The 13,162-nt window shown below is 42.4% G+C and overlaps 1 protein-coding gene across 1 annotated transcript; it reads right to left on the reverse strand.

Annotated features, from left to right (window-relative positions):
- Window positions 1–4,565: 4,565 nt before the first annotated feature.
- On the reverse strand, window positions 4,566–7,721 carry marcksa (myristoylated alanine-rich protein kinase C substrate a). The gene is given in 3 exon segments (XM_034150331.1): window positions 4,566–5,882; window positions 5,884–6,299; window positions 7,353–7,721. Coding segments are annotated over 3 exon segments (729 nt in total). The 5' UTR covers window positions 7,449–7,721; the 3' UTR covers window positions 4,566–5,665.
- Between the last annotated feature and the right edge of the window lie 5,441 nt (window positions 7,722–13,162).

Genomic DNA, 13,162 nt, shown 5'->3' on the forward strand with positions numbered 1-13,162 from the left:
AGTGACATATTTCATGGTTTGGATTCATTTTGAGCAGATTATTTCCATTGCATTGCATCAGAGATAGTTTATTTAAATCATACATATGCTACTTAATAGACTCTGCCTTACTCTTGACTACTGTCCTAGTTTTCTAATGTGTGACGACGCTGTATAGCAGAGAGGGAGCAATGAATCTTATCCTGTGAGATTTCAAAAAGTATATATCTTAATCAGTAATCCAAACTTGAGTTAACTTCACAATGGCTAAAGGTACACATGGAAGTAAGAAATTACTTGGTGTTTTGATGATGAGGGGGTCCTGGGAAAATGTTCTCCTCTGTCAGAGGTCCCAGGCCCCTAAGATTTGGAGACCCCCTGTATTAAAGGAAATACGGTATTGCACTTTTAACATGTGTGTAATGATGATGTACAGCCACATGGGGGCAGGCTGACCCAAAAGATAGCATATCAAGCGAGGTACAGGTTGACTGTAGGGAGAAAGCTCTTTACTAAAGGCGCGTTCACACTGCAGTACTTTTCCCACTTTAGTTAATCAGAACTTAGTTAAACAGAACTTAGTTCATGAGAACTCTTTAGTTCTCATGAACTAAAGAGGGAAAAGTACTCTTCACCAGAATAAGTCCCTGGGGGAGGATTAGGCAAATGAAGCCGCTGACGTCACTTCTTCTTCTTCTGCTTTGGGTTTACTGGCAGGCCGCAAACAACTTCACGGCGTATACTGCCACCCGGAGTCCCCGGAGTTGGGGACTGGCTTCAGTAGAAGCTGCTGGGAATCCCAGCAGCTTCTACTGAAGCCTTCCGAGTAAATCGCCAGAACGCCGACACCTCCTCATCTCCACCGCTCCCATGTTTTCTTTTGTGTTGCCATAAGTTAGTCTCTCTGCGTTTGTGCACTGGGCTAATGCTAATGCTAATGCGAGGATAATAAAATGGCGGCTTCACAAAACTTTTTGGGAGTTTAACGGGGTGTGGTTTGCAATCCGCCCAGCCAATCAGACATAGGAACCTTTTTCTCCCACGAAAGTACCTGCTCTCTAGCAGGGACGGAAAAGAGGGTAAAAAGGTTCTGATGAACTCATTTTAGTTCCGGCTCTTTTTGGTGTGAATGCGACATTTCGGAACTATATCGGAACTAAAGTGGGAAAAGTACTGCGGTGTGAACGCGCCTTAAGAGTAACTGGGTGTTTCTCAATGTCGAGGACGCTTGCTTGGTAGCACATGTCTTCCGAGTCACTTGGTTCAGAAGCGAGGCAAGAATCCTTCCTAGCCTCGGAAAACGAAGAATTGTGGAACAGGTGTGCAGGTGTGCGTCATATGCGAGGCCCCGCCTTAAATGGAGCGCAATTTCCGCCAAAGATTTGGAAATTGGTCTGTGCGCAAAGCATTGTGGGGATTTTAAGACCGCGGAGTCTACACATGTGCAGCCTCGACATTTCTTGCTACGAAGTACGCCAGCCTCGGTAGAATTCCAAGTATGCTGGACATTGGAACAGTCCTTCCGGCGGCACTCGATTACGTAGTATGCTTGAAATAGTGGCTCTGGAGCAGCCTTCCTCGACATTGAGAAACACCCTCTGTGTTGCTCTGCACAATGGAAGAGCCAGCAAGCAGAGGGGGAAAAGTACTCAGATCTTGTACTTGAGTAAAAGTAGAACTACTCAGATCTTGTACTTAAAGTGGACCTATCATGCTATATTTGAATAATATAGTGTAGGACCATACCTATATAAGGCATATTTATACTTTTTTTTTTTCAAAATACCAAACAGATCATGCATTTTAGCCATGCCTCATTTTGCTCAATTTGACATTTTTTAGCTCTGTTTTTGCAAGGGCTGATTCTGTGAGAACAGCACCATCTACAGGCCTGGCATATGTACTACAGCGTCTCCAGCGCTTTCGAACGGCAATGGCCGTGGCTGTCTCCTCCTGATTGGTGGAGTTGGCCCAATAGCCGTAGCGCCACCGTCCTGACGTCAGGACAGTGTTCAAATCTGGATCAGTTTTTATCAGATCCGTTGCAGCCCCTTTTTTAGAGATTTGGGTATGGAGGAAAATAGAGAGGGTTGTGTTTTCTGACACTTGGTGAGTTCCCTGGAACACCGGGGACACATATTCATGTATAAAAGACGTACAAAAGTGCATTTTGCATGATAGGTCCCCTTTAAGTAAATATAAATATAAGTAAAAGTAGAAGTACCAGAGTGTAGGAATACTCTGTTACAAGTTAAAGTACTGCATTCAAAATGTTTCTCAAGTAAAAGTAGAAAAGTATTATCATCAAAATATACTTAAGTACCAAAAATAAAAGTAGTCATTGTGCAGATTGGTACATTTCAGAATAATATATATGATATGTTTTATAATTATTGATGCATTAAAGTGTTCTCAAAACTAGTAAATGTGCAGCTAGTTTGAATGACTTTGTATACTGCAGGGTATGGTAAAAGGTAAATGTAATCAATGTCTATATCTGCAAAGTAACTTAAGGTACTACATACATAGTGGAGTAAAGGTACAATATTGACCTCTGAATTGTATCGGAGTAGAAGTACAAAGTAGCATACAATGGAGATACTCAATTTAAGTACACGTAGCTCAAAATGGTTCTATACAGTACTTGAGTAAATGTACTTAGTTACTTAACACCAATGTAAGCCACTGAGGGCAAACAGGGCGATGAGGCAGGAAGACGATAACATGATTATCAGAAAAGTGTCTGCTGTAAAATGATTCACGGTGCCTTCAGGGACAGATGTGAAACCTCGCCCGCCTTCCTCTCTCGGATCAGGATTACTACTTTCACTTTTGGTCATCAATTTGAAACTTTGGCCTGAGTAGGAGACCAAATCCTCTTCACTCTGCCGATAGATCTCTGACTGCACAGACTCATGTTTGGGTTAATGATCTGATCCCTGGGCAGCTTCTGTAATGCATTTGCATTTGACAAATTAAGACTGCTCTATCTGAATCATAGGTCTACTTAGTTTAACTTTCTTCCAATAATATATTTGTAAATATTCCAAATTAAGGATGAAAACAATGATTGTAGTAAAGTATTTTAAGGGTGTCCATCACTTCCGTGGTTGATGATGTTATCGGGGACAATGGTTGCTCTTGAGATGTGGAGTGTAGTAAGAGCTTCTGATCACTTTGCTGTAGGCACACACACACACACACACACACACACACACACACACACACACACACACACACTGCTTGTCATGTTTGGCTATATTGTGACTTCATTTTTGCTTCACTCATCTATACTTATTTACTTGAAGTGAATTTTTCTTATCGTACCTGGTTTTAGGATGTTTTTTGTTTTATTGAAGATTGCACCTGTTGCCTTTAAGGGCCTGTCCATCTGACCTGTGGTGACAGTGAGACAACCAGAACTCACTTCCTGTTCTGGGGCACAAACTTTGACCATACCAGGGTTCAGTTTCTAATGTGAATCTTTGTAACATAAACCGGATTTGGTGTGTAGAACAGTGCCAGCTTCAGCCGTTAGATCAGTGGCACCTCAGCACTAAATCACTACAGAGTACAAATACAGTATGTACGAGAGATATATGCAATTCATAGGGCTGTATCTCATCAATGAGGCCATTATAGTACATAAAGCAGCCTGTTAGTCTTCAGCGTGTGGAGGAGTGCACTATCTGTGTTGTTTGGGACCCTTAAATGCAGTGGTGTAAAGTAACTAAGAACATTTACTCAAGTACTGTACTTAAGTACAATGTTGAAATAATTGTACTCTACTTGAGTATTATAATTTGTTGCTACTTTGTACTTCTACTGCATGATTCAGAGGTAAATGGTGTACTTTTCCTCCACTACATGTATTTAATACCTTTAGTTACTTTACAGATGTGGATGAATGATGTGAAATATAATCAAGTGTTAAATCAGACTTTAGTTCCACCTGGAGTAAATTCACAAGCTACTCTGCAGTATACAAAGTCATTCAAACTAGCTGCACCTTTACCAGCTTTGAGAACACTTTCATGATCAATCATTATAAAACATATCATATATATTATTCTGAAATGGACCAATCTGCACAATGACTACTTTTACTGTCGCTACTTTCACTATATTTTGATGAGAATACTTTTCTACTTTTACTTGAGCAACATTTTGAATGCAGGACTTTTACTGTAACAGAGTATTCCTACACTCTGGTACTTCTACTTTTACTTAAGTACCAGATCTGAGTATTTTTCCCACCTCTGCTTAAATGTAATCACGGGCAATCTCAATACTGCAACATTTGAAATGGGTTCTTCCTGTATCTCTGTCTTTCCTCCTGTTAAACATAACCCTGACACAGCCTTACAGGAACTCTCCCCCAGTTTGCTGTGGGACAGCTTGACCATCACGTGTTCAGCAGTGTTGGTGTAGTGCTCCGGTGTCCACTAACCTTTGGCTATGCAGTGTAGGTTACACTCATTGTCACGTTGTTTATCTGAAAGGATTTAGCTCAGAGCTGCTGCAGTACATTAATCCAATAAGTGGAGTTTATCTAGTGTGTAATACCCAAATAACAATAGATGCACTAACATTTTATTCACATTTATTTTTGCTTTTAGTGTGCTCACAGAAAATTAGAACACCTTAAGCAGAGGAGTTTAATAGCATTTTTTTTTTGTAAGCAAAGTTACATTCCGTCTCTAGGCCAAACTGGTCAAAGCTTCTCCAGTATTTACAAAAGGAAACAAAGAGAGATAGAGAGACAAGATGCTACACAAACATTTGCATCTAATAGATTCCTTACATTTAGTCAAAGACCACTGAAAAACCATTGCTTGCTATAATCAAAAACATAGCACAGTATATAAACAGTTAACCATCCACTTATCACAGCTTGGTTTCGAGTTCACAATTGCTTAAGAAGGTCTTCCAGGTGGACTTTTGTGTTATCTTACAAAATTGAGCGGGTTGAAAAAGAGCTGCAAACTTCATGTGCTTCTTCTTGAGCAAGATTTAATTTTGTACAATAATCACAGTTAAAAACACCCCGCCTATACATACTTACATTTGTATTAAGGTCATAAAACCAACAATAAACAATAAAGCCTATACAACTTGTATTTCTACTGAATCACTGACAGCTAATGAGATGTGAAAGCTCCTATGAGTTTATATTTCTTCCTAAAAACCTAACTCTGGAAATTGTTGTTGTAAAAATGACTTAGTGTTGTAAACCGTATGGTGTATGTCCATGTTGGTCTCAGTTTTTAGACTATTATTTTTTCTAAATAATCTGTGGCACTTCTAGCCCCCCCCCCCCCCCCTTCATTTACATACCATGGGCATGTCCATACCATTTTGTTAACATTTTGTATAACAATTCAAAAAGAAGAAAATGTAATACTGATGAAAAAATATATGGCAGTGTGGTTGTCCTAATGTGTTTTACAAACTGAAGCCACCCACCTCTGGCCCGCTGGAGTGGAAGTAACAAGGGGCCAGAAGGGGTTTTGTGAAAGGGGGAATGTAAACCAAAAAATAAAAATAAAGAAAAGCCTTAGAGAATCCCTGGTTGTAGAAATGTTCTTTAAAGCCAGGACCTGGCGTCACTCCAACATGCAAACAGGGAAATGTTCTTTGATTATCTTCTTTTCTCCTTTTTTCCAATTTCTCCCTCTTCTGGAACTTATTCAGTTGGTTCTGCCACGGCAGCCGGAGCCTCCGCTGACGCTGCTTCCTGTGAGGGGGGGGCAGCCTCCTCTGTTGTGGGTGCCTTCTCGGCTGGTTTCTCCTCGGGGGCCGTGGCCTCCACAGCGGGCTTCTCTGCGGCTGCCTCTGCGGCTGCCTCCTCCTTGGCGGGCTCTGCAGCAGGTGTGCCCCCCCCCTCAGCAGGTGTAGCCCCCCCCCTCAGCAGGCTTGGCCTCCTCACTGGGTGCCGCTGCCTCCTCTGTGGATGCTGCTGCCTCCTCGGCCTCTGCTTCCTCTCCTGTCTCCTTTTTGGTCTTCTTAAAAGAGAAGCCGCTGAGCTTGAAGGACTTTTTGAAGGAAAACCGCTTCTTCTTCTTCTTGGGGGTTTCGTTGCTGGTGGAAGGTGTGGCGCCCTCCTCTGTCTTTGCTGCCGCCTCTCCCTCAGCAGGGGCAGGAGACGCTGCCTCTACGGTCTCCCCCTCTGCAGCCTCCTTCTCCGCGGGGGCCTCGGCCTGGTCCTCCTGGGGGCTCTCCTCGGCCGCCGCACTGCCGTTGGCCTGGACCACCTCCTCTTTGCCGTTCTCAGCCGCTGTCGGAGAGGCGTCTCCGTTCACTTTCACATGGCCGTTTTCCTAAAGATAGAAACAGGGTCTGTTAGTGCCATGTTAGGAGCTGGCATGGTTTCCAGACTGAAGCCGGACCGCAGGGGCAGCAGACCCCAGATCAGATCAGGGACAGACTCACTTTAGGCCCCCCTTCTACCGTGGAGCTTTTGGAGACTTGGCACTTGACCGTTAGGAAAACAATCTAACGCTGACTAAAGAATGCAACATGTTTTGGCCCTGGACTTCTCTCTCACCCTGAGCAGAGCGCAGTGCCCGGATGGATCGCCAGGGGTCAGTGCCTGCGCGCTCCAGCAGCGCGCACCAAGCAAAGCAGCTGCTCATTATAACAGCAGATGCCCATTAGTGCAGACACACTTCAGACATATTTCCTAAACATGTATAAAACCTAAACGGGGATCCGAATTGTACGTTTTCTCAGATATACAAACTGTTCAAAAGAAGCGATTAGACACAGCCCCCTCTCTCCAGAGCTACCAACCCTGCTCTCCCCCCCCCCCTCCTCCTGTGTGATAGCCGGCTGCCATCTCCACTTTCTAATGGAGCATCTGTAACAAAAGCTCGGTGCTCTGGGCGCACAGCCGTTGTTGCTCCGTGCCTCCTGTCTTACTCAGCAGTTTTTACATTTCCATCGACAGGATTTCCAAGTGAAGCTCTTATTTTTATCCTACAATATTTTTTGGGATTTTTTGATTGCATTTACCAGGCAATCATTCAACACATGGATTTATCAAAATGCTACATTCAAAGTGGTTGTATTCACAAAAGATCAAACCAACTAGTCTTCCTGCTCAAAATGAATAGCTTGTTTTCACATTTCCTTTACATTTCCGTGCCATATAACGCTTTCAATGTAAGACTGGAAATATCAAAGACTTATCTGTTACTCCAATCTATTCATAATTATTCACAAGTATTTCCAATTAGTTCAAACTCCCACCACAGGTCTCCATTCATTCAATCCACAATTACGCACGGATCGCGCCCTCAGAGCGCATCCCTCCAGAGGGGTCAGATTCTCCCTGCTGGATGAGAAGAGGCGGCAGATATAATATCGTTTACCTGTCCGTTGGCCTTGGTGGGTGAAGCAGCCACCTCTCCGGGCTTCTCAACCGCGGTTTCAGCCTTTCCAGATGTCTTGGTCAATTGCGCTCCCATGCTTTTAGCTCCAACAAAGAAACTCAACTGATCCAAAAAACGAACAAAGACCCACAAGCCTCTTTGTTGAAACGTTAAGCTCTTCGCTGCCGTTTCCCTTTCTGCCAAAAGAAAAAGTTCAAAGAGAAAATGTAACGCCAAGTCCAGACAGAGCGATGAGGGTTTTCTTTAAATCAGGAGAAAGCTGACAGGTAGGAGCGGTAATAAAATCCAGTATAGTGTAGACAGGCTGCAAAATGGAGAAATGTCCCGTGTTGCTAATAAGATGCGGAGTCCAACGCCCAAGTGAAGAGATGAATGGGAGCTCCGAGCGATGACGGCACCGCACTCTGATTCAGCAAATCACAGCCGCCGCTCAGAGCGGGGGCGGGGTTTGGGAAAGGGAGCGAACAATGGATTGTAGCGCTGCATTCAGGGAACGTTGGGATCATACATTTCTGAATAATCGGAAACATCAAACCTCTTCAATGCAACAAGATATTTCCAAACCTCATGATCCTTTGTCTTGCATGTAAATGTAAAATACTGACCATGATGAGCAAGTATGAACGTTTTGCACAAGTAAATTATAGCCTATAACTCAAGGTATAATGACTAGCGTTCTAGAGCCAATTTCACACATATTGTGCACCACAAGCTGAATCAACATTTATTAACTTTTGTTGGGTCCAAAATGAAAATACGTCAATTCAAATTAATATTTGTGTCATTATTATCATTTGATATATATTGTTTTGTATAGCTTTGTCAGAGTTGATTAATTTTTGTAATATTTTCATTTAACCAAAATTCAACTTAAAGGGGACCTATCATGCAAAATGCACTTTTGTACGTCTTTTATACATGAATATGTGTCCCCGGTGTTCCAGGGAACTCACCAAGTGTCAGAAAACACAACCCTCTCTATTTTCCTCCATACCCAAATCTCTAAAAAAGGGGCTGCAACGGATCTCATATACCCCTTTCACACCAACGGTGTTTCAGGGCCGGTTCGGTGATGGTGCTTGAAAAGCACTGGGTTTTCCTGTTCACACCGCAGCGGAGCAGCGTCATAGCTCCGGAATCCGGTTCGTTTCGAGCACCAAAAAGTTGTCCGTCTAGAAGCAAGAACCGCATACGTCACGCTTACGTCGGAGGGGGGCGAGATTAACCTGAGCTAACACTTAAGGCGAGTACGGCAAATAAAAGTTGTAACAAGCAGTAGTGCTGAGCAAAGTGACTAGAACGCAACCACACACTTGTTAAAAAAAACACACTTTATAAAGTCAGGCAACACTAACCAGGCTTCGTGTGATTCTGTTTATTTGTACCTTACTTTGACCATCCGTTCGCTGTTATTGATCATTGTGGAGAGCAGGCAGACGTTTTGTTTATTATAGCAGCTATCGGATGGAATCAATACATGGGCTGCACAGGTTGTCATGTCCGACTATCACAAGTAGAATCATAATGAAAAATACGTCGGTAAAAAGTGCCTGTAGAAAACTGCTTAGCAAGTAGTCAGTTTAGCTTCGGTTGCTATGCTAACATCACCCATGTTATACCAGAGAAACTTTCATAACAGCGTTGTGATGCCAAACAGCGTCAATTCAGACTGACACCAAACAGCGTCAATTCAGACTGACACACATTCACTTAAGGGGAACTGGGGATATGTATCAGCTGCTTGTGTGACAGTCAGACAGTGAATACTTTAGAGCCGCTGCAGTGCTGGCCGGCTGCTCTTCAACGGGAGTGTATTCTCCCGTTAGCTCCGGGTTAGCTCACGGGAGAATACACTCCCGTTGAAGAGCAGCCGGCCAGCACTGCAGCGGTCGGTAAATGCCGCTGAAACACATTAATAAACAATGAACCACGGCACTCTGGAGAAAAGTATAAGGTTGGAGAAGTCGTTATTTAATTTAATCTGACTTCGTATGATTAAAAGCAACGCAGTCCCCGGCCCGTTGTTGTTGTGAGGTGAGCTCCGGCGTTGGGGAGAAACTCAGCGACGTAAACTGTGACGTCATGACGCAGCAGCGGCAGCACCAGTCGGGCTCTGAGCGGTGTGAAAAGAGCCGGCGCTAAACCGAAGAACCGGTTCTGAACCAGAAAAGCTCTAGCACGGAGCTTGAACCGGAGTTGCGTTGGTGTGAAAGGGGCAATACAGACTGATCCAGATTTGAACACTTCTATGACGTCACAGAAGTGGCGCTACGGCTATTGGGCCAACTCTCCACCTATCAGGGGAATGTGGGGTTGGGCCACGGCCGGCCATTGCCGCTCGAAAGCGCTGGAGACGCTGTAGTACATATGCCAGGCCTGTAAGTGGCGCTGTAGTCTGCCACAAAAGCAGCGAAGAAGACTTCCCGCCCATAGTTACCATGGTTACCCTTCTGTTTATTCTCCGCTGTGGCTTTCTTTCTCCCTCCCCGAGGCAAGCGTTTGCTCCCGCTGCAATGCAATCCCTCCCCGTCGAGGCAAGCACTGTAATTCTCTCCGGTTAGTCCACCAGCAGATGACAAACACCCACCTCTCCGCCTCTTCCAAGGAACGAGGGGACCGTGCGGCAGAGTTTCAGTTTCAGTTTCTTTCGCCGGTCAAGATGTCCGTTAAAGTTTAAATCTTCCGGACAAAATTTGAAAAGTGCCGGTCAAAGGTCTTCTTTGTTATTTATTGAGCTTTAAAACAAATGAATAACGACTCTATATAATAAAACACGGAGGACGGAGATCTCTTTTTCTCCCCCTCTTCTGACAGCCCAGCAGCTGATCAGAGCACGTCTCCCCTCTCCTGCAGGGGGGCGTGGTCAGCAGAATCAGACCTGTAGACAGCAAACAGCACATAGAGCGAAATGAGGCATGGCTAAAATGCATGATCTGTTTGGTATTTTGAAAACAGAAACGTATAAATATACCTTATATAGGTATGGCCCTACAATATATCATTTAAATATAGCATGATACTGTAGGTCCACTTTAATGTATGTGATGTTCAAAAAAGGTCAGGTCTGTGTCATTGCACCTAATTCCAAGACTTAGATAACCATAGCATGTATAAGTTGAGTTCCAAAGAAAAGAGAGAAGCAATCTGAGCACCAGGACAGTCAGAACACACTTGAACATAATTAAACTGGATCCAAAATGCAATGAACCCACTCAGAACTGCGATGCATCACATGATCAGAGCTGAGACCACTCACTGGATGTGAGCTGGGCTGATTGATGTTTCGTAGAAATGTGAACCCATTAAGATCTCCAGACCACATACCAGTTTATGTTTTACTTTCAATCAACAGTGATAATATGTCAACTTTTTGTTCACATGATGCATGAAGGCTATTGAATATAAATGTCCTGCTGATGAAATCATCAATTTTCAGCTCTTAAATCATAAATCAGCAGGACTATCTTAATAATAGTAATTTAGTATCTGACATTACAAGTGGGAACTTGTTTACTTACACATTTGAAGTGTGTCTGCACTGAAGATTATATAATCAAATGTTTGGCTTCATAAACCATACATCAAAATGAATGACTGTACTCGGCTCTAGACCAATTTTACTGAGGGGGATTTGATCAGAATCAGAAATCAGCATCAGAATTGTGGGACAAAATTGTCATTTTTCGTAAAGTCAAAAGTCAAATTGTCCAAAAAACTCATAAAAACATAATTTGTATTTGTTTGTTACTGAATGTGTCAATAACTTAAGTTACATTCTTTAATTAAATTACTATTTTAAAACAAAACGCATGCTATTGTCATAGAGTCTTCTTTGGCAGGTGGGTCAAAGAGGGGGTCCAAGCTCGGTGTTGAAGGGGCACTGCACTTTTTATCATTATATTAACATATGATGAAGAAAACCATACAAAACAAACAAAAGCACACTCATAACTGATGAAAACAGGGAAAAATGTTAGCAGACACCTGTGTGAGCTTGGGAATGTGTGTGTGTGTGTGGGGGGGGGGCGCTTCCCGGAGTAGTTTCAGTCTGCTGCTCTTTGATGTTATCTGGTGCAATGCAAAGCAGCCGCCCTGAGCCACTCTCACCTGGATCAGAGTACCAAACTTGATGCAGTTTCCGTTAATGGCCGGTGTATGTCGATAACGGATTTAAAGAATCCTTAACCTACAAAATGATTATTTGTATATTAATTATTCATACCTTGAATTCTTGCATGTCTCCACGGTGATTCACAGCAAATATGTGAAACACCAGTTTACAAACTCTCTCACAACTTGTTGAAAACACTGAAGAAGGAAGTAAATGTCAAGAATTTGCTTTCATACAAAATCCTTAGTTACAACACAGTACCTTTCTTACACTTACAATAAGATTATTGATGACATGAAAAATGTTGAACATTTTTGGTAAATGACCAGTACATTTTTTACTGATTGTCAGTCTTAAAACAACAATCACTGTAGGCCCTGGGAACGTTGTGATGGATATCTTTTACTTTTTCTCTATTAATAGTTATGTAGTGATAAGTGAAATTATTTAGTGGCTTTTACAAAAAGCAATTTTTTGTCTGTCTGTTTTCTCTTCCATGTTGCCCTTGTTGAAACACATTTTAACCGACAGGGCTTCAACCCTGAGCTGGTACAAATGGCCAGGAGGGCAGAAAGTCGACGTGTGTTCGTCGACTTGTTTGGCAGTTTTGCTCTTAGTTATCTCATGAGCCACACAACACTGTGGTGCTTCTGAGTTTCAGAGCTCTTACAAGTGGGACCACAAGTGAGGGGGTGCAGTTTTAGAGAGAATAAATGGATAATGACTTATTGTTGTGCTAAATACAGGATATTAAGTTTCAGATGGAAAGAAGATTATCTGCTGTTGAGCTGCTGAACACGCTCTGTGAGGACGGGGAAATGGCAAACCGTTACTACTGAGATGAGAATATATCATGGTTAGATTATCTTCATCTGATGCTACTGTACATATTCCACCAAATTTCAGAAACAAGAATGGTTAGGCAGTGTGACGAGCTATAGCATGATGGGATGTGCAGTATTTGTTCATCTACAGTATGTGAGGAAGTGCTTTTTTTGTCCAGTATTTTATTCACTTGATTAGCCACAGAAAAGTCAGATTTTTCCATTCATAAAGTTATTTTCAATGTACAATTTCTTACGTTGATTGGATGCCATTAGTCCCAACGCCCCAGGTACCAAGCTATATCAACTGTAGTACTGTAGAAAAAAGTTAAGTTAGTTTTCATAATTTTGTCATTGATCTGCTAGCAAAGTACCGCTTCATGTGACATCCTGGTTAATACTTATATATGTTCCCCTCATATAGGAACTTAAGTTCAACCTGAAATATGGTCACAAGCCAGTAGTGGAACAATGATACTGAACATGCCTTACGTGAATGGAACTTCAGTGCAATCGTTTTTATTTTTTGTAATCATATTTATTTTTAAAAGCAATGTCTCCCTATTTGACTAAGCATCTTTTCAATTAGTTAGCCAAGACCTGGGAACATTTTACAAATATATTGATCAGAAACATGTTGCTTTGCATATTGATATGAATGATCCCTTAATATTCTGCATAAAGACAGAATCAGGGAGTGTCATGGGTCCTACACACAATACAACATAGATTTAATGCAAACTGAAGTTGGAAGAAGATGTTCATTTAGTTGCAAATTCAATTTTCCATTTTTGCCTTGGAGTGTTTCCTCCCTTTATTTTTAAAGCATGGTATGAAACACTTTTGCTTGCTGA

The sequence above is a fragment of the Trematomus bernacchii genome, unplaced genomic scaffold, assembly GCF_902827165.1.
Source record: "Trematomus bernacchii unplaced genomic scaffold, fTreBer1.1, whole genome shotgun sequence".
NCBI classification, from domain to species: domain Eukaryota; kingdom Metazoa; phylum Chordata; class Actinopteri; order Perciformes; family Nototheniidae; genus Trematomus; species Trematomus bernacchii.